This window comes from Mchenga conophoros, linkage group LG3 (assembly GCF_057382185.1).
Source record: "Mchenga conophoros isolate Kocher_MC1m ecotype Shallow Benthic linkage group LG3, M_conophoros_male_GT1.1, whole genome shotgun sequence".
In the NCBI taxonomy this organism is placed as follows: domain Eukaryota; kingdom Metazoa; phylum Chordata; class Actinopteri; order Cichliformes; family Cichlidae; genus Mchenga; species Mchenga conophoros.
The window spans coordinates 6,487,752-6,509,474 of NC_140528.1; the positions used below are offsets into that span (position 1 = coordinate 6,487,752).

General features: G+C 41.3%; 1 protein-coding gene across 2 annotated transcripts in view; it reads left to right on the plus strand.

Annotated features, from left to right (window-relative positions):
* Positions 1–14,964, plus strand: part of LOC146577109 (phospholipase D1-like) — a 36,109-nt gene extending 21,145 nt beyond the window's left edge. Inside the window, exons 2-4 of one of the 2 annotated variants that reach the window (XM_085268203.1) lie at positions 77–182; positions 13,795–13,911; positions 14,202–14,964. In XM_085268203.1, the coding sequence (XP_085124329.1) occupies positions 165–182; positions 13,795–13,911; positions 14,202–14,456 (390 nt within the window). In that variant the 5' untranslated portion in view covers positions 77–164 and the 3' untranslated portion in view covers positions 14,457–14,964. Of the gene's footprint in view, positions 1–76; positions 183–13,018; positions 13,912–14,201 lie in introns of those variants that run through there. The other variant, XM_085268201.1, reaches the window with a different exon arrangement.
* The last annotated feature ends 6,759 nt before the right edge of the window (positions 14,965–21,723 follow it).

The following is a 21,723-nucleotide window of genomic DNA, read 5'->3' on the forward strand; positions in this document are numbered from 1 at the left end:
TGTCAGATGAACATATGAGACACTTTGACTCTTCAGTGCAGTGTGGAGCCTAACAAAGATCTGTTTTGTGTCCCAGCTGATCAGCAGGAGGAGGAGAGTCTGACGGAGCAGCAGAGGAACATTTTCAGCTACTTGGACTCAGCTCAGCCACTACAGAGGAAACAATGAGCTCAACACAGAAGGTGACCGACAGAGCAGGACCATATGACCAAAGATATTTATCACCATATACATTTGAACATTTGCCATAACGATGTAGCTGACGATAGAATTGACACCAGACAAAATACTTTACAGCTGCACAACTTTATTAAAAACCCATCAATGTATTTTCACTGAAACAAGCAGCTGTTGTTTATGTGCATTAAAGTTATATAAAAATGTAACAGTGCAAATGCAAATTCCTCGCTGACAGTTTAACCAAAAGGCGTTTCCAGTGGAAACTGGCCGACACATCCTGAGCATAACCATGTATAATATCCACTAAACTTCAGAAGAGGTTATACAGTCGTGGCCAAAAGGTTTGAGAATTGCATAAATATTGGAACCTGGAGAAGTTGCTGCTTAAGTTTTTATAATAGCATTTTGCCTGCACTCCAGAATGTTATGAGGAGTGATCAGATGAACTGCATCGTCCTTCTTTGCCATGAAAACGAACTTAATCCCCAAAAAGCCTTACCACTGCATTTCATTGCTGTCATCAAAGGACCTGCTGAGACCATTTCAGTGATCGTCTTCTTAACTCAGGTGAGAATGTTGGCGAGCACGAGGCTGGAGATCATCATGGCTGTATCCCAATTCAGGTTCTGCAGCTTTAAAGTCCTCAAGGGCCGCGTACTCAAAGACCGCTAAGGCCGAAGTGCGAGGCTCGTAGGCTCGTGAAATGGGACGTCTAGCCTCCGTCGCGCTGCCCAGGTTGCCTAGCAACCATGATACTAACACCTGGAAATGTTTCATACAGCTTTGTTTGACAGAAATGAAGGAGAACATATTTAGTTCATTTGTTTCTACATGAGCTCTGTGTGATTTGATGAGTATCTGAGGCTGAGACCACAGGACTGTGAAACATGATTGTTGGGCTTCATTTCTGTGCTGAACAGTCATTTAAGATTAGCTGTAAATGACAATTAGCTGATGTTGTTCATGAGACTAAAGTCATCTCACTGTGGTAATGTAAATATAATATGGCCAATATTATAGTTATCATATTAATCACTTCACTCACAGACAAGTATCTGTGACAGTGTGTATACAGATGTATCATATATAAGAGACAAATATTGTTCCTTCAGTATGTTGGTACTAAATTTGGCTCAATGCTTACATATACCGTATTTTCACAACCATAAGGCGCACTTAAAAGTCTTAGATTTTCTTCAAAAAGTGCGGCGCGCCCTATAGCGCGGTGCGCCCTATGTGTTGTAAGGAGGACGTAGTAGAGAACACCATAAGAACGTTAAAGGGTGAAGTGTGGGCGTTGATCGTATATACCGGGACAATCGCACATACCTGTATAAAAGAACAGGTATGTGCATTATGCAGGACATCGTTGTTTTAACAACCCTGAAAATGGCAAAGAGACACGCTTACGAAGCACAGTTTAAACTGAAGGCCATCAGCTACGCGGAGGAACATGGAAATCGAGCAGCGGCGAGAGAATTTAAGATTAACGAATCGATGGTTCGCAAATGGAGGAAGCTGGAAAACAAGCTCCGGCAGGTCAAGAAAACGCAGCTGAGTTTCCGCGGACATAAGGCGAGGTGGCCCGAGTTGGAGGAAAGACTCGAGCGGTGGATCATCGAGCAAAGAGCGAGCGGGAGAAGCAGTTTCGACGGTCACCATTCAGCTAAAAGCAGTTTCACTAGCTGAAGAGATGAACATTGAACATTTCCAAGGAGGTCCGTCTTGGTGCTTTCGTTTTATGAAACGGTGCCATTTTTCCATCCGGACCAGGACTACGGTAGCGCAGCAACTTCCAGCGGATTATAAGGAAAAGCTGGCCATCTTCCGCTCCTACTGCAGCAAACACATCGGCGACAAACACATCCAGCCCAGCCACATCACAAACATGGACGAGGTCCCGCTCACTTTTGACATCCCGGTGAGTCACACTGTGGAGAAGAAGGGGACCAGCACGGTAGCGATACGCACAACGGGGTATGAAAAGTCTTCTTTTACTGTTGTGCTTGGCTGCCATGCTAATGGACAGAAACTGCCGCCTATGGTGATTTTTAAGCGAAAGACTTTGCCTAAAGAGAAGTTTCCAGCAGAAATCATCATTAAGGCAAATGAAAAGGGCTGGATGGATGAGGAAATGATGAAAGACTGGCTGAGGGAGGTGTATGTAAGGAGACCAGGTGGTTTTTTTCCACGCATCACCATCGCTCTTAATCTGTGACTCTATGCGTGCCCATCTCACAGCCGATGTGAAAAAACTTGTGAATCAAATGAATTGTGAGCTTGCTGTCATTCCGGGAGGCCTGACAAAGGAACTCCAACCGCTGGACATCGGTGTGAACCGCCCGTTCAAAGTAAGGCTGCGAGCGGCCTGGGAGCGATGGATGACCGGTGGAGACCACAGTTTCACTAAGAGTGGAAGGCAGTGCCGGGCGAGTTACGCCACAATTTGCCAATGGATTGTAGATGCTTGGGCTAACATGTGTTAAGATTCAATATTGAGGAAGGGTACAAGAGGTGATCGAAGAATAACCACACCGATCCGGCCGGGTGAAGTCAAACGATGATTTTAATGAACACACGTGTGGGAAGACACTCTGTACGCAGACAGCCAGTAGTCCTCGACTCAATCAAAGCATGAACAGATATTTTATAGCATCAGGGTTTGTTTACTGACGCCCCTTCATGCGTCACCGGTACATTTTATACATAGATCAGATCAACATCATCATGACTTTTCACCTAGAAAATCATCTTCTATTTTCATGGCTAGCCCTTCCTGTCTTCCTTTCAGTTCTTGTCTTGTTCCTCTTTCTTGCCGAGACAACAAGGACGGTTCCTCTAAATAAATTTAACTCTATGTGTGTGTGTCACGACCTCACATGCTCTTTCTCAATTCACCTGTTGCACTTCTGACCTTTTACCAGACCAGAGGCTCACTGAGACTATGTGTATGTCTTCTACTAAATAAATGTTTTAACCAAGAACCTCTACTAAAACCTTAATATAAAATGATCTGATATATAAGTGTTTTGTAAGCATGTATTGCAATTCCTTCTATGGCTCCAAGTCACTTGCACAATAGATTGTCCGAACATCGCGCCGAACAAAGCTTCCGACCCCCAATTAATTGACCGAGCTCCAACTCTTTAATAAGCACAGATATGCATTGTGTATGAAATAGTCATAACTGCTTAAGGCCTTCTTAAAGCTATCTGTTACATTGTTAAAGCCTCGTCTTAGCCTGCGGCTCAAAATAACTATCTGCTTTCACTTCTGCATACAACTTCCTGTCAGCCTGCAACTCAGTCTTTCTGAAAGAGACACTGTTTAACCCCTGAATGCAATATAAACTCCAGATTTTATTATTAATGCAATGGTAATGATGACAATTATTTAACAATAGCAGTAAAATAATTTCCCTGCTCCACACTCCCTCTCACGACCTCTGGAACACCAGAGGTCGCAATACATTGTGGTTCAGCAGGCCTCGAGATCTCCAGGATCCTCGCCCCTCCTGTGGTCGCCGAGATCTTCTGCAAAGGAAACAAAACACCTTTTCTTGCATCTCCCTAACTTATCCTTTTTGGGACTCTTTAATCAAAAGCATGATCCTAATTATGCTCTTAACTTATTAACTTGTATTTATATATATTCTTCAACGTTAGTCAACCCTTTAAACTCTTTAAGCCCTGCTTTTACGTCCGGTTGCTCGCTCTATTTTTCCTTATCTGATCATCAACATCCTGTGCACAAATTGTCGCTGCTGCAAGTTCCTCTACTCTAAAAGAAAACAACCACTTTAATCAATTAGGTTTAAGCATATAAGCAATTACTCCTGTATACATTTCATCATAGCTAAATGCTGCCTTGAAACAACTCCTATGTGTTAACTTCATTTTAACCTCACATTTCCTATGTTATAACCCATTTTGGTATAGCCTTTTTATTTCATTTGCTCCCTTTAATGTAACAATACCTTCTAATTCTAATTTATCAGACTTAACCAAAATATGTGCTTTCCTTCCTCTTTGGTCCTTCTTTAAGTTCAGTTAAAAACTAAATCAATTTGAGGCCTTTTGCCTGGAATCAATACTGTCATGTGTGTTTCTTAACTCTGTGTCTGTAAGCGTGTGCAATCCTTCATGAACTCATATTATCCTCACAGTAGATTGGCTAATCATAGCGCTAGCCAAAGGCTCGTGACCCTCCAGAGACAAATTTGAGCCACAACTCCTTTAAAAGCACAAAATGCAATATGTATAAAAATCATTTCTACGTAGAAGCTCCCCCTTTATCCTAAAGATAAACCTATGTAATATCTGTATGTGTACGCCTACATTATAACCACTACTTCTAAAAATCAAAAAAGAAATCAAAGCTGTTCTACCCCTTCAACCCTCACTAATTTTCCCTCTAAGATTTATTCACAGCTTTGAAAAACCAGCATTGTATCTTCTAAACAGGATTCAGTTCTGTCATGGTCCTGGGCCATGTTGGCCCAGCATTCTTGGTTCCTTGTATTTTCGCTCCTTATTTAGGCCAGGTTTTCTGAGGTGTCCTGTTGTGGTGTTCCCTAAGTGTTTTTTCCCTTTGTGACTCTTACCCCCTTGTGCCCCTCTGTGTATTTATGAGCTCTCGTCTCTCTTTGTGTTTATTCCATGTTTCCCCCAGCCTGTTATGTCTGTGTTCTCCCCGTGCTCTGGGTGTATTTAAGTTGTGTCTTCTGTTATGGTAGTTGCTGGTTTGTCTGTGTTGTTTCCCCTCGGTCTCCCTGCGTCTCGTTTCTGGTTTGTGTTATTAGCTTACCCAGTTTAGGTTTCCGGTTTCTTGTTTTTCCACCAGTGCTGTTTTGTGCCCACCGTTGTAAATAAATATTCACCTGCACCAGAGCTGCCGCCTTTTGGGTCCTTTTCTACAACTCCACACGGCTTGCCTCGCAAACCGTGACAAGTTCACTTTTAATCCTTTAACCTTAACTTAAAAATAACAGTTTCAATTTTACCATATCCAAATGATCAAAAACCCAAAAGGTCCTAAAATGATCCTAAATTATTAAACAATTAAATTATTAAACCCTAAACCCCCCTTTATCTTGATACATTTCATGTGTCAAGATACTATACAAAACTTAAAAATGCTCAGTTTTCCTCACTCATGTTCCAATCTATATCATAAAATAAACTTAAAACAGAACAGTTATCAGTCATGTGTTTCTTCAATTAATGGTAACTGAGTTATATCAAAAAATATTTCCCCTTTAGCATTTGGCATCCTCCCAACAATATACTATAATCCCATAATCTAACCCCACTTAATAAAACAAAACAGAAATTTTCTCTGGTAAAAGCAAAATGTTTGTCCACATTTATTCACCCTCACTCACATTCAGTCACACATTCACTTACATGCAGTCACACCATGTATTTGCTGATAGTGGAGCTTCCCGCACGATCAGATACTCCACCCTCAGCAAAATGAGCTCAGTCATTTTTTATTTTCCATAGGAAAATATTTCTTTATGCTTTTGGACTGGATTGACTCGCATAAAATCCTTTTTACAGGGACTTACGACCTTGATCAGTCCCCACAGGTAGCTCTCCTCAGCCAATTGTAATCTGGAAAGCCCCCTTATATTTGCTCCTCCCGAGAATTTTCAGCGCCGTTATTCACTGTTACAGGCCTGCTTAAAACAGAAATGAAAAATAGAGCTGATTGTTAGCTCATAAAAACAAAACAAAGTCACCTGACAGGTTTACTTTAAGTGCACTGTTACAAAATAATGGGCCCCTCCCAGACATGTCCATGTTTCCTAAAACTCCCTCTATTAAAAACAAAAATAACAACAACAACCTACCTAACAGAATCAACCCATCACCACAACAACCTTAAACACACAAGTCTTGCCACCACATAATTTCACCTCCTCAATACACCAAAAGTCTCATTAAAACCACACAATTTGCACACAAAAATCACCCCCTTATGCTCTGTAACCTACTTCAATTCAGCATAAAACATAACCCCCTTTGTCATATGGCTTCTTCTATTCCTCAATTACAAACACAAATGTATTTTATTAAACATTCACACCATTTTATCATTCATACAAAATAGCAAGCTGTTCTTCATTGCATATGTTTGTGTTCTTAGCCAGGTTTAATCTCTATCTCTGCATTAAACTCCATGGGCTTGTCTTGTCTTTATAAGTTTAATGCATTTCCTGTTTGTGTGTGTGAATTTGCATATGGTGCTTTTGCAGTGTGTCAGACTCCTTCATAATTTTGCCTTTAAACAGTGCCACATGTCTGCTGGCACTGTTGTTCGAGCTTTCGCAAAAGCCGGCATCGTTTCCGAGGAGCCGCACGGCACGGAAAGTGACTCTGACAGTGAAGAAAGTGAACCTGGCATGTTTGATGGAGATTTAGCGCAGACGTTCAATTCAGACACAGAGGATGAGGACTTCGATGGGTTTGATTGATGATAAAAATGTGAGTACCAAACTTTGTTTTGCTCCTGCTTTATTTTTAAATACGCACACTTGTATGCTTGTGTGTTGTTGATGATGACGATTACCGGCAATAGAAATGTGAGTAAGGTACCGAATTCAGGTTTGCTCCCGCTTTATTTTTAAATACGCATACGGTACTTGTATGCACCCTATGGTCCAGTGCGCCTTATGTGTGTGTTAAATACAGTAAGGGCACACATAACTGAGACTGCGCCTTTTAGCACAGTGCGCCTTATGGTCGTGAAAATACGGTATGTGTAAAAAGCAAATGTAGGAGCTGTGATAACTGTGTCTGATAGAATGAAGAGTAGACTGATATATGAAATATTCCTTTATTGGGTGAGAAAATCAGACCATGTCATAACTGCTTTAAGTCACACAGAATAGATATCAGAGCCTTAAACAGGCTGACTTCTGCTAAATGGGTCAAACTGGGCAGAAAGTCTACAAACACATAACATCCTTATAGAATATGATGTAACACTATAGATCAACTTAGCTCAGAATATATAAAGCATATAAACAGTTACAGCAATATGATGCAACAAACACAGCAGCTACTGATCCAAAATACTCAAAGCTTCATAGAACTGAAACCAACATTTATTTTTAGCTCCATCCTGCTGCTGATACAGACTTTAGGTTTCTGAACATTAAACTTGTTGCTGCCTTTCATAGTGTGTAACTTGAAGGCCCTGAGTACTTTCTCCCACACTGAAAACACTGGGATGATCACATTATTTGAACATTACCTAATAAGACTGATTCAGCACAGACAGTTATGTTAAACTTTCCTAGCAGTCCTTCACAAACAGGGAACAGTCTGTCTATTCTCTCCATCTGTCAGCTGCTGCTGGCTCTTCCTCCTCCTCTTCCTCACACACTGCTGAGTTTGTCCTGGTGGATCATCAGGGCTGCAAAGCCTCACAGATGATGTGCAGCAGTGGCTCCCTCAGTCTGTCCTCACTCTGGACACTTGCAGCTTATCACACATGGAAATCAAATGTGTGATAAGCTGCAGGATTCAAACACAAGTGTAACTTATAAACACATGTTCATACTTTTATTCCACAATCAGAGAGAAAGAAACAGAGAGAGAGTGCAGGACAGACAGACAGGTGACAGTCTCAGGTGTACACACTGCTACACAACAGCACCAGAGAAGCAGGATTTAGTGTTTGTGTTATTACGAGTGTAAACAAGAAGAGTTCCAGATGGTGCAGTGGACACATGTGTGACTGCTGTGATTAAAGCATCTTTCTTTCAGCTTAACGAGTGAACCGTCAGCTCGTTCAAACACACGTTAAAGTGCGTTTGGCTCGACACCACCGAACAGAGGCAGCAATATAACACAGCTAACATTAACAGTGCAGTGAATCCTGCTTGTGCCGTGATGTTCAGGACTGCAAACCGAGCAGCATCACTGACTTTCAGCTTGTTGTGTTTGTGGATATATGACTGACTTTAATTATCCACAAAATCATCACATTCTCTGTCAGATGAAGGTCGACTATTGAACGGCGTATATTTTAAAGGCTTTAAAACCAAGTTAACGCTGAAAGTACAAACATCACTAATGTCACATAACTCTGCCGACAAGGCATAGCTATGGCTATGAAATGGTAAATGGTAAATGGCCTGTATTTGTATAGCGCTTTTCTAGTCCCTAAGGACCCCAAAGCGCTTCACACTACATTCAGTCATTCACACATTCACACACTGGCGATGGCAAGCTACATTGTAGCCACAGCTGCCCTGGGGCGTACTGACAGAGGCGAGGCTGCCGGACACAGGCGCCACCGGGCCCTCTGACCACCACCAGTAGGCAAACATGGGGTTATTATCTTGCCCAAGGATATTTGGCATGCAGCCAGGAGGCAGCCTGGGATCGAACTACCGACCTTAGTGGCTGACCTGCTCTGCCACCTGAGCTACAGCCGCCCCTTTGTGTATCACTTCTTCATTATGAAAGATGTCATTAATGCACTAGTAATGTCTCATCTGGAGTATTGTTCAATCATTTGGTCAGCAGCTAATAAGACAGATCTTAATAGACTTCAGTTAGTCCAGAATAAGGCGTCCAGATTAGTGTGAAGATGTTCATACTATACTAATATTGATAAAATGCATAATAACCTTTCTTGGCTTAACAGCAGGTTGGATGTAATGTGTTAGAACTACCAGCAGGTGGGGATAAGAGACCTTTAAGGTGTTTGGTGCCACACTCCACCTTCAGGTTTAAAACTAGTGTTAATGGAGTTTGAAGGTTGAGTTTGTTCCACGACTGCATTTCACTCACTGCCTCTGTTTGTATCTCTGTCACTGCAGGACCAACATGGAGCCAGAAGTCAGCGCTCTCAGGAGGCCGACAAACCTCACAGAAGAAAGGGAGAGAAAAAACACACCTGTGACGAGTGTGGGATGGAGTTTACTCTGAAGGCTTCACTAAAACAGCATCAGGTCATCCACACTGGAGAGAGACCGTTCAGCTGTGACTTGTGTGGAAAGTCTTTTTCCTTGAAGCGTTCCCTAAAACAACACCAACTCATCCACAGTGGAGTTAAAGCGTACAGCTGTGATCAGTGTGGCAGAGCTTTTACTCAAAGTAGCCACTTACAGAGGCATCTAGTTACCCACTCTGGAATTAAGCCATACAGCTGTGACATCTGTGGAAAAACTTTCAGCCAGAGAGGGAGCCGAAATACACACCTACGCATTCACACCAGACATGATGTGTACTGCTGTGAACAGTGTGGCAAACAGTTTACAACTCACACACACTTGCAACGACACATGTTTACCCACACTGAGGAGAGACCTTATCAATGTGACCTGTGTGAGAAGACTTTTAAATCTCCACGTCACCTGAGACAACACCAACAGATCCACACCAGAAAGAGACTCTACAAGTGCAGCTACTGTGAGGTATGTATTTATATTGTTATCTTGTCATTTTAGCCTGACTGTTTGGAACAACTCTGCTCATTAAACTGTGTTAGCATGTTAGCAATTCTACTGCATGGAAAAGCAGCTCTGAGTGATTATTCAGATTTTCCTTTCAGTTATGATTTTAGTATTACTGTAGTATTATGGTGGTAGTATTGTAGTTATTGCAGCCCAGTAAACTGAGTGTGTTAACTGAAACAGTCAAATGTAGTTGGACGTCTGCAGAGATGCTCTTTATTTCAGGCGACGTTCAGGATACAAATGTTGAAGGACTGACTTACACTGTCTTTGTGTCTTTGTTTAAAAGCAGAGCGACACAGATGGATCCAGTTCTCAACCCTGTCATCACTGTGGTGGTGGGAAAGACTTTCATTGTGACCTCTGTGGAAAAACTTTCAGTCGGCAAAAGACCCTAAAAGTACATCAACGTAGACACACTGGAGACAAACTGAAATACTGCAAAGAATGTGGGAGAAGCTTCACCACACCAAGTGATTTAAAACGACATGAACTGATTCACAGTGGGGTTAAAAAGCACCTCTGTGATCAGTGTGGGTCATCCTTCACCACTGCAGGTCAGCTTAAAACACACAAAGGAGTCCACACAGGAGAGAAACCACACAAGTGCAGACACTGTGAGAGAAGCTTCTCACAGTCAGGTAATCGTAACATTCATGAACGTGCACACATGGAAGGAAACTACAGCTGTGACCAGTGTGACAAGAGCTTCAGGAATCTCAGTTCATACTCTGCACACAAACGATCCCACGTTACTAATAAACTGTTTCACTGTTACCAATGTGCCCAAACATTCACCTCATTGTCTGCTCTGTGCAAACATCAGCGCGATCACTCAGGGCTGAAATCACCCCCATCACTGGATCACAGTGAATTTGAAGACACAGAAAGATCCTCTGGTTTCCTCTGGTCAGACTCAAAAAGCTTGAGATCAGGCTCCACAGAGTTCAGATAGAATCATTTAAACTTGTGTTGAACTGAACTGGTTGCTGGGCTGAACTTCTACATAATACAGATCTACATGGGATCTTTTCTGTTGTTTTACTGAGTCAGTTTTGTCCTTTTTTCTCTGTCCTGGTTTTGCTCGTCTGTAAATGATTGAAACTCAGTCAAATAGTTCATTGTTCTCCAGCAAAACGTTTTGGAAACTCATGTTTAACCTTTAACATTCTGACATGTTTTAGCACACAAGGCTTCATCGGGGAGTTCACTCATGATTGGACCATGAGAACAAAGGTTTTTAGTTCTTTCAAAGAGAGTCTTGGAGATGTTTGATGTTTCTGTTTTTCTGAAACCACCTGAAAGAAAAACAATTTTTCTTGCTTTATGTAGTGTGGAAGTTTTTAATGTTTCTTCATCTGTGATGTTCTTGAATGTGTTCACGTGAAGATGGTACAAATAAACTGTCCTTTCAGCTTTAGCTCCTAATTTATTCATTATTTATGGATGTGGCACAGCAGCCGTCTCTTGATTAACACATGGAGGGCTCGGGATCTGATGGTGTCGTCTCCCTAATTTGCCCACTCAGTAAATCTCACTCATGGCCAAGAAATTGAAATAAACCTTGTTTCCCTGCTGGATAGTGATCCACTGTAACTCTGCTCCTCCTTCCTGTTTAGGATTTCTGTGGCTGAAGTAAAATTCCCTCCATCCATCACTTATCCCAGCTAACCCAAAGTGAAATAAAGTTTTGCTGGTCTTAAAAAAGCATTACAATAATGGGCATTACCAATGCAAACTGAATGATACAGAAGATGAAAGAAGAGACTTTGATCAGTTAATAAAGCTCATGATCTGGATTCATTGTGGCTGCTACACAGATACTTCTGGGTCACTTCTCTCAGTTAGGAACCTTCCTCACCAAACTGACTGTTGGACCACACCCCTGGTTTCATGAGAAATTGTTTCAGCCATGATTTCTCTTCCTGTATTTCAGAGTAAAGACTGAAGTGACAAATGGAAGCATGTTTAAAAACACAATGTGAGAGAGACGTTGAGGTCCTTAGAAGTTACCCTGGGTTTTTCTGTCACCCTGCTAGATGTTACACACCTTGTTATTGGACTGATTTCTACTGCTGGACTACTCCTGCGGAGAGTAACAATACTCTTACTAATTAGCTCCCTTTCACACCTTTGGGGATATTTATTTTTGTGTTTGCAGCGCTGTGAGCCAGAACAGCGAGAGAAAAATCTGCAACAGCAACGAGCCGAATGCTTACGTGAATCGCAGCAGCTGCACATGTGCTACGCTGAATTAGAGGATATCTTTGCTCTGGATTTCTATTTCTACTTTTTCATTTCTATATGATTCTTCTTGCATCTAAACAAAGATGATTCAATTTGCTAAATGTTGATGGCTCTTCGTGCTCAGGTGTAAATGAGACGTAATATTTGCTCTTGGTTTGGTTCTCCTGTACAGAACCTTGCAGTACAACAGAAACCTAAAAACATTATTTGTAGTTGTTATTCTTAGTTGTTCTGCTGCCTAAATACCACAGGGTCTGATTATGAAGTTATTGAGCTGCACATACTTTACGACCTGCTTAAGTTCGAGGTCACAGCGTCTGTAGAGCAGCTGGAACATAATGAAGTCTACAAGGTTAAAGTTTTCTCTTCAGTTATTGTTCTTTCTGCTGCTTGGTTTGATGGAGCTGAGAGCTTTTGTTTTTATTATTGTTATTATAATTATCATTAATATTTTACTCTCTAGAAGCTTTAAAATAGTGTTTGTGTTTGGAAAAAATTGATTTAAGAATTGAACAGAAACATCTGTCCTTCTGAAAATCGCCCAAAGGCACGGAGACAAAGTCAAAGGATGCAACCTGTAACTTTCTCTTCCTTCATGTCAGGACCATCATCCATGATTTATATAAAATGCATATAGCAACAGTAGCACTTTAGTTTGGACTTTATGATTTCTGTAACTGGAAAATATTATTTTGTTTAAAGACAGAAGAGACCGCATAGTTGCAACATCAAAGGGAAATATTAATTAATTAGCATCAAGTATATTTGTTGCTTAAGCGTTTGCACTATAACTTAAGTAGGATTATAACTTTTAAGGAAGGAAAGATTTCAGATATTTAGTTCACTGTTTCAGTTATTTTATATGAAATTAAAACATTTACGTTGGTCAAATATGATGCTCTAAATCAAATAAAAGTTTGAAAATAAATGATGTATTTTTAAATGCTGCAACAAATGTTCACAAAAAGTAACTATAATTAAAACCAGTTAAACAAAATCAAATGTTTGAATCATGCTTAACCAAATGCCAGGCTGGAGAGCTGAACCTAAAGTATACGTAGAAAGATTTCAACATCTGAGCAGTTTTTAATGTTTTTATCACATATAAATGTCACAGCAGTGGGTCCTGGCCCAATGCTTTGTGTTTTTGGTTTTCTTTGACTCTTGTTTTTCTTGGTTTTTGTTCTTCTTATTTATCAGGCTCTCAGTAATCTTAGTTCTCCCTCCCTCAGTGTTCATTTCAGCCTGTGTTTAGTTTCTGTTCCCGTGTCCCACGTTTCATCGTTTCATGTCGAGTCAGCCCTGTCTCTCTGTTTCCTGTGTCTCCCCAGTCAGCCCCGCCTCCCTCGGGCACTCATGTGTGATACAGAGTAATAAACCTGACTACATTTGCTACACTCTCTTTATTACCTGTTACTTTAAAACTCATACACTAATTATGTCTGCCCATCTCTCTAATGTGAAGGTCAAAGGTCAACATCCCAGTGACATAAGAATAATCCGAAAGGGGCAAAGGCAGCGGTTAATTTAGCACATTTAGCATTAAGGGTACAGCAAGGATATACTTTTACTTATTGTGGCAGGGGTGTGGTCTCTGGCCTGCTGCAGTGGAGGCTGGTGGCGGGACGTTGGACGGCACAGGTGAGGGTGATGGCGCTCATGACTCTCCCCTTTATAGTGACGGAGGAGACTGGCGTGGGGGAAGCGTGTAGTGGAGGAAGCCGAGGAGAGAGCTGGTTTCTGGCTACAAAGACGGCGTCAAACCAGAAAAGATTGCTCGTGGTCAAATAATGTGTCAATCACCTGTGAATCAAACTGTGTGTGGCTCAGTTCATGTCACAGTGTTGTTTAGTATATCTTCACTTGTCTCACTCTCCTTCTGTTCTGTCCATCAGGACGATCCTCAGCGCTTACACAGATCCTCCATCGATGTTTTGGATCCAATCAGTGATCAGTTCTACGAGGAGGCCTGGATGTTCACCAGCGCTCGCTACACCTCCATCTACCAGAAGGTGAGTGTACTCCTTTGTACTCAGATTAACATTTTACTTCTTAAAATACATTTTCATATATGAGCTTTCTATTATTTCATGGGCCATTTAATCAATATTAAAATTACAAGCATATCAACAAAGGTGAAGCTGGTTTTTTCCACTTGCTGTCACACAGTCATGGAGGAATACAATAAATACATAATCAGTCATAGATCCTGAACAATGACATTAAAACAAAGTCTGTGGCTCTAAAAACTAAACAGTATAAAGACATGCTCCAAGCTGCTGTTTCTCTCCTCCTCCTCTAGGTTTTCCACTGTCGGCCATCCAGCGATGCTGGAGGGCTACCTGGCCAATGCTGGCCTACACAAAGAGGTCCCGGCTCGGAGGAGCTGAAGAAGATCCTTGCCTTCCTCGTCAGTTTCCTCTTCAGTTCCTATCCCAACAAAACCTTCTTGCACCTATTAGCTCCAAAGAGGCTATGGTGCCCGTGGAGGTCTGGACCTGAGGCCTGTGCTCATCACATGGATAGAAAACACTCTGACACCATTCTGGAGGTCTGATGGGACTCTGACCAAAACACAGATGAAATAAAACTTGTGGCTGGAGCTTTTAAAATTACTTTTTCACCTCATAGATTAATGCTCATGATTGCATGTTAGCAAGACAGCATCTCCCCAAGGTGAAACTCTCAGGAGACATTTACTCTTAAACTGTAATCTGGTTGAGACTACTTGAGGAGATCTTAGTAGCGAGTATGTGGATTTAGTCTCTTCACCAACAGCAGACAGACCCATGCCAAGAAAGCAGACATGTTCTCAAAGAAAGCCGAGAGCAGAGATTGGAAAAAGCTAAAAAGAAAAAGCTGCAGCTTCAGACAACTATCTGCCTGTAAGGCTGAAAAAGTCCAGTTACGCTCTATTTTGGAAAAGCTCCCAGTTTTGGTAACCTGGACTTTTATTTCCCCTCTTCTGCTACAGATGTTGACTGTGACCTCAGAGGCCAACTGGACCACACAGCTGCAGCAGGAGTGAGGGAGAGGAGTCTTCATCCAGCTTCAAAGAAAACATCCAGGTAAAGTGACGTGGATCAGTGGATAAAGCCGTCTCCACTTTCAAAGGAGATCCTCTGAGAGAGAGACTCTCTGAGCCATTTTAGCCTCAAATTATAGGACTTTATAGTACAGCAACACTTTTAAAGGACAAAAATAACATAAACTGTGACTGTAATACAAACAAAGTATTGCATGTGTTTTTAAAAGTGTTCCTCCGATGGGCAGGATATCACTATTAGACTGTCCCACCAGCCAACTTCAACAAGAGACCACAGCAGCATTCAGTGATCAGCACAGATGTTCCTCTAACACTCAGCATCTGATCCCTGTTGGTCTGTGTGCTTCTGCTTTTGCTCAGTTAGAAACCCTGCAGCAACCCGACCCAAAACTGTGTCTTCTTGTTGGCCTCAACGTTGAAGTGTCAAACGTCCAACATCTGGAAAGGAAACCACGCCAGTGTACTGTGATGTTTCACCAACATGTGGCAGACGCTGGTCCTGCCTTTCATGCTGACATCAGCAGAGAGCCCCGCCTACCTCAAAGCCTCCCCTGTCATGTATTGATCAGGATGATTATGAAGATGAGCGAGTGCAAATAAGACTGTAAAAGTCCACGAGCAGAATGTTTGGATGCTTTCTAATGATTCATGAATATCATGAGAGTGTTTGTGTGTTTTGTCTTTTCTTTGCTGACGTTTGTTACTAACAAAGACAATTTACGCTCTGTGTGTGTTTCATCCTTACCAGCCGCACTCTAACTGCAATGAAGGAAACAAACTGTAGAAATGGTCGACTCAGTGACTTCATAAAATATTGAAGTGGTTCAGGTAGAGCCAGTTTTTAAATGACCATGAACACTGAGCGTATTGTATCTGTACAGCATGTTTTTCTATTAGACAGATTTGTAACAGAGGCCTTGCTCTCAGTAAGTTTGAAATCCTTTTCTGATTTATTTTGTAATGTCTGATCTTTGTGTATCCTGCTCAGTTTGCATGCTGCCTGTAGGAGTTTCTGTCTTTGTATTTGAAGAGAATTCATTGAATATACTCAGCTGCTTCCCTTTGGTGCCTCACACATCACTGAAGTTTTTCAGTGTCCAGTTATTTGTTTTTAATAGCTGTTTGAATTCTCTGTATGTTTGACCCTGTAGACTGTTTAATGGACTGCTCGTCTTCCTGTTTGTAACCACTGCCTGTTTAAGACTAAAGATTTGGATTTTTGACTTTAACACAGCCTCTGCGTGTCGTCCCTTTGTGTCCTCGTCCTCTGTGAATGTGTCACAGATGTTTCCATGATAATAACACAGCTTTCCCACAGTGGCTTGCAGCAGCATTTATTCACAGCACATTTGAGAAAGGTTCAGATTAACTCGATGAGTTTATATTCAGAATGATTCTGACAGTGGGCCACTGTGAATTGTGATCTTTCATCAGGTCAATGTTTAAGTTCAGTATTTCAAAGCAGGAGCTATGAACAGTCATGTTGGCATTAGAATTATTATTATTAATCATTATTAATAATGTCGTTACTCATGTATAACTTTGATTAGTATACATGAATTTTATCAATAGTAAAAATAATGAATAATTCATGTATAACTTTTATTGTGTTTTGTATATTAATTATATTTAAATAGAGATGTTGACCCTGTCTCTACAGTAGCATCAGTGTAACATACATTATTGGTCCAAGCTGTCATAAATGGGGAGCCTGAGCCTTTATTATGAAAACATGACGAGTATTTTTCTTGTCAGTTGGGAAGAAGTTGGTCTTTTTTTCCTTCTTTTTGCTCAGTTTGTCTTTTCTTTGATAATTGAAACTCTGATCAAACCTACTCATGTTCACAGCATGTAAAAGCAGCTGACAGTCCGTGGCATTGTTGTTTGTAGAGGTGCAGTGTAGTGGGAGCATAAATCAAAAGAAAACAGTAACATTTATGTAATAAAACATCTGAATGAAAATGAACAGGCCCTTTATGAACTTCAAAGGGATCTGAAAACAACACTTTTTAAAAGAGTATCTTGGGGTGTAGGTGGTCAAAATAGAAAACTGAGCTGAGACTCTAAGTTCAATCCATCCATTGGTTTTTACTTAGGAGGAAGAAATGTCAGGCTGGTGCAGGCTGGTTAGGTGCATGTGGTTATCTTTACCTAAATGAGTTCACTTTGTGGCTGCCAGGTTGGGCAGAAGTACCTGTCCCCTGTTAGGCTTAGCAAGGTTCTCCAGGAGTTTCTCCATGGGTAGAGCTTCTAGCTCCTCCAGCACATCTGTGGCCGTGCAGGCTGCCACTTTCTTGGTTGCTCTTTTTACCCCACTGGTGGATGAGCTGCAATGGTCTCCATTTGTCCCATATGTCTTTACTTCTTCTTCTTCTTTTGCATATTAAACACATTATTCTGTTTCTATGTATTTGCTATGATTTGCTATTTGTTAAGTAACATTGCTTCACTCACTATGCCGGGTTTGTGTGTGGAAGCATTCAGTTGCTGGCAAATCAAACATTCTGCAAATGAAGCTGAATACTCAGTTACATGTTTCTTTACATTTTATTATGTTACAGATTAAGTCATTTGTTCTTACTTTGTTTGTCTTTTCAGTCTTCATGAGGGTCAGGTGTGGGGAAACGCCCGCCCGGCATTTCCTCATTTTAAAGTCCTGCTGATGTCACACATGACATCAGCAGGTCAAACCAAGTGGAGGGGTTTGTTTGTCCATAGAGATGCTTCCTTTTGTTTGTTTTAAGGTTTAAATGGATTTGTTGAATGTGTTTCTTTTCATCAATACTGCCATTTAGTTGTGTAAATGTGCATGTTAGAAGTGTGAAGAGGTTTTGTGTTTAGAAATTGTTAGCAGAGCTGCCCTGTGCAGCATTTATGGCATAATACTTTTAAGGGAGAATAAAAAGTCGACACGTACATCTCATTCCTGACGGAGGACTCTACCACAACCCCTCTCCAGTCCATTCACAGAGTCATTGCATGATAAGACATGGATAGGATATGGGCGGGGCCTTTTACCGTCATTTTATTAAGGCACAAAGTACAAACACCTGTGGACACATAATCCAACACCCCCACTTGTACACAGGTTGGGGGGAAAAACAATCCTCCAAAAAAAACATCTTATATTCCAAACACGAATCCAGAGAATTTGTCTAACTTAGACTTTGAGACTGGTTTCGTCATCATATCTGCTACCATTGACTCAGTTGGACAGTAATCAATGAGCACTTTTCTTTCATGTACAGCTGACCTTATAAAATGATATTTCACATCAATGTGTTTACGTCTTTGTCTGTTCACTGGATTCTTTGACAAAGCGATTGTTCCCTGATTGTCCTCCAATATCATAGGTATTTCATACTCAAACTCATCAAGATCTTGAATCAAATAAGTCAAATACATACATTCCTGAATTGTTGCTGCTAATGCCATGTATTCGGCTTCACAAGTTGATAATGCTGTAGTTGTCTGCTTTTTGGTTTTCCATGATGGTAAATGGCCTGCATTTGTATAGCGCTTTTCTAGTCCATAGGACCCCAAAGCGCTTTACACTACATTCAGTCATTCACCCATTCACACACACAGGCGATAGCAAGCTACATTGTAGCCACAGCTGCCCTGGGGCGCACTGACAGAGGCGAGGCTGCCGGACACAGGCGCCACCGGGCCCTCTGACCACCACCAGTAGGCAAACACGGGGTTAGTATCTTGCCCAAGGATATTTGGCATGCAGCCAGGGTGCAGCCTGGGATCGAACCACCGACCTTCTGATTAGTGGCTGACCTGCTCTGCCACCTGAGCTACAGCCACCCCTGATATCAAAGGACCATTTTCATTTAGGCTTACACAATAACCTGTCATACTGCGTCTATCAGAAACATCGGATGCCCAATCTGCATCACTGTATGCTTGTAGACCCAGTTTTCCACTTGAACATTTCCTAAAACACAGTTCTCTCCCTCGACTACCTTTTAAATACCTCAAAACATGTTTCACTGCTGTCCAATCATCAACAGTTGGCGCATTGAAATGTTGTGACAGTTTGCTGACAACATAGCTTAAATCAGGTCGCGTACAATGGCTCAGATAGATAAGACATCCTACCGCTTCACGATATCTCCTCACATCTGGTAATGTCTCGAATTTATCAGAATGAGTCCATTTCTGTTCACAGGGTGTTAACCGTGGCTTACAGTTTTGCATGTTAAATCTCTTTAAAATGTTCTCAATATATACTTTCTGTGACATTGTGACACATTCTTTTTCTTGAAGAAAATCTATTCCTAGAAAATGGTTAAGTTTCCCCAGATCTTTCATTTGGAATTTAGAAGAGAGCATTTCTTTCACGCCTGAAAGCACATTTTCATTGTTAGCTGCAATGAGTAAATCATCCACCCACACTATGATGATTACCTTTTCACTTTCAGTCTCTTTTGAATACACACAATGATCAGCAATATTTTGTCTAAATCCACAATTGCTTAAATAGTCATGTAAGGTTTGATTCCAGTTACGACCCGATTGCTTCAGCCCATAAAGTGATTTCTTTAGTCTGTACACCAGTTTATTAGTCTCACTTGATTCTATCTCAAAACCTTCTGGTTGTTGTATATATATTTCTTCATTTATTGGTGCATGTAAATAGGCGGTTTTTACATCCATCTGGTGAACCAACATATCATCCTGAACCACTTTCTGCATCAAAACTCTCACACTCGATAAATTAGCAGTCGGTGAAAAAGTCTCCTCATAATCAACTCCTTTCGTTTGACTAAAACCTTTAGCCACAAATCGAGCTTTATATCTGTCTGATCCGTCTGAGTTCTTTTTAACGGCATAAACCCATTTACCCCCCACTGCTTTCTTTCCCTCTGGTAAGGTGGTTAAAGTAAATGTGTCATTCTCCTTAAGGGATTGAATTTCTTCACTCATCGCTCTTTCCCATTCTTTTGACTTGCTTGACACAATAGCTTCGCTAAATGATGTGGGTATTTCACACAACAATCTGTAGCAATAATCAACACTGGTTTGCATCTGTTCATTTTCACACTCTTTCACATCCGTGATATAATCACTCAAATAATCAGGTCTCTTTCTGATTCTGGATGGATAACGTGTAGCTCCAGCATCTACTTTATCATCAGTTTTAACCTCGGACTCAGTTTGACTGCTTTCACTACCATCCTGAACATCCTCATCCTTCGTCTGTTTGGACCCACCATCTTTTCTGGATTCATAAACCTCATCTTCACACATCTGATCACTCTGTGTTTGTTGATCCATTGTCACGGGATTTAGTATTTTTATCAATCTGTGCTTTTCAACTTTCCCGGTTTTTGGGAAATAGATCAAATATGCTGGACTGTTTTTGTCATATCCCAAGAAAACACCTTTGTCGCATCTTGGATCCAGTTTTCCCCTATTTTGTTTATAAGCATAGCACAATGATCCGAATTTCTTCATTCTGGAAAGATCAGGTCTTTTTCCAGTTAACATCTTATACGCTGTCTGACCTGTGCGTTTATTAAAACACCGGTTCCGAATCACTCCCGCGGTTTGTACTGCATATGGCCATAAAGACTTTGGCAATTCGCTCTCAACTAACATGCATCTCGCCATGTCAAAAAGTGTACGCCAGTTCCTCTCTGCTGTTCCATTTTGATGAGGCGAATATGGCGCCGAAGTTTCCTGCCTAATGCCGTGTCTACTTAACAAATCTCTGAACTGTCTACTTGTAAATTCAGTTCCATTATCAGAACGAATGCACTTGATTTTCCCATACGATGCCACCTCTGCAATAAATCTTTCAGTTGCCTGAGTTGTATCACTTTTGTGTTTCAGATTATATACAAATGTTGCACCTGAATAATCATCAACAAACGACAAAACATACTTAAACCCTTCTTTAGAGTTTGGCGTAATCGGACCAGCTAAATCCGTATGTACCAACTCTAATGCTGTCCTGGCCTTTTCATCGGGTTCTCGGTTCCTAGTTTGGATAAACTTCCCTTGTATACAGGCTTCACATTGCATATTTTTGTTGATTTTACCCTTAATGTCCATTCCATCGACGACATTTTGCAAATTTTGAACATCCTCATAATTACAGTGCCCTAGGATTTCATGCCACGTTTGCATATCAAAACATCCATTACATTTCTCCTCAAACTCTTGCACAGTATTTATAAAGAACAGTCTCTCATGTTCACATATAGGGAATTTTGTTCCATCAACATGTTTAAGAAAACTGTCCCCGTGTTTGAAAACCACAGTGGCTCCGTTACTAGTAGCTGCTTTTACTGACAAAATGTCCTGTGGAAACGATGGAATGTAGAGTGCTTGTTTCAATGTTACCTTGTGACTTCGTCCTTTACTGTCAATCATACTTATCTCAGCATCTCCTCGCCGCTTTGCAGCTCCTCTGCTCCGCCTTCCGTCAGCCAACTCTACACAATGAGCCTCGGGTCGAAATGTATCATCAAACGTCTTAAAACTCTCGAGCTTCGTAAAGATATGTGACGTCGCTCCCGTATCCACCAGTAGCTGATTGTTCAGCATCTCCCGGCCGCCGTCCGGGACCCTCTGGGGTTCGGAGCCCGTCTTGAACGCGTAGTCCTTCTCCATAACCCCTCTCGCTTCATCCCGTCTCAGCTTCCTTCTACAGGTCGCATCTTTGTGTGTACTACTCCGGCAAAAACTGCACCATACTCTGGATTGGCACGTTCTTGCAGTGTGTCCCTTTAGTCCACATTTAAAACACACAATCTCATTATTC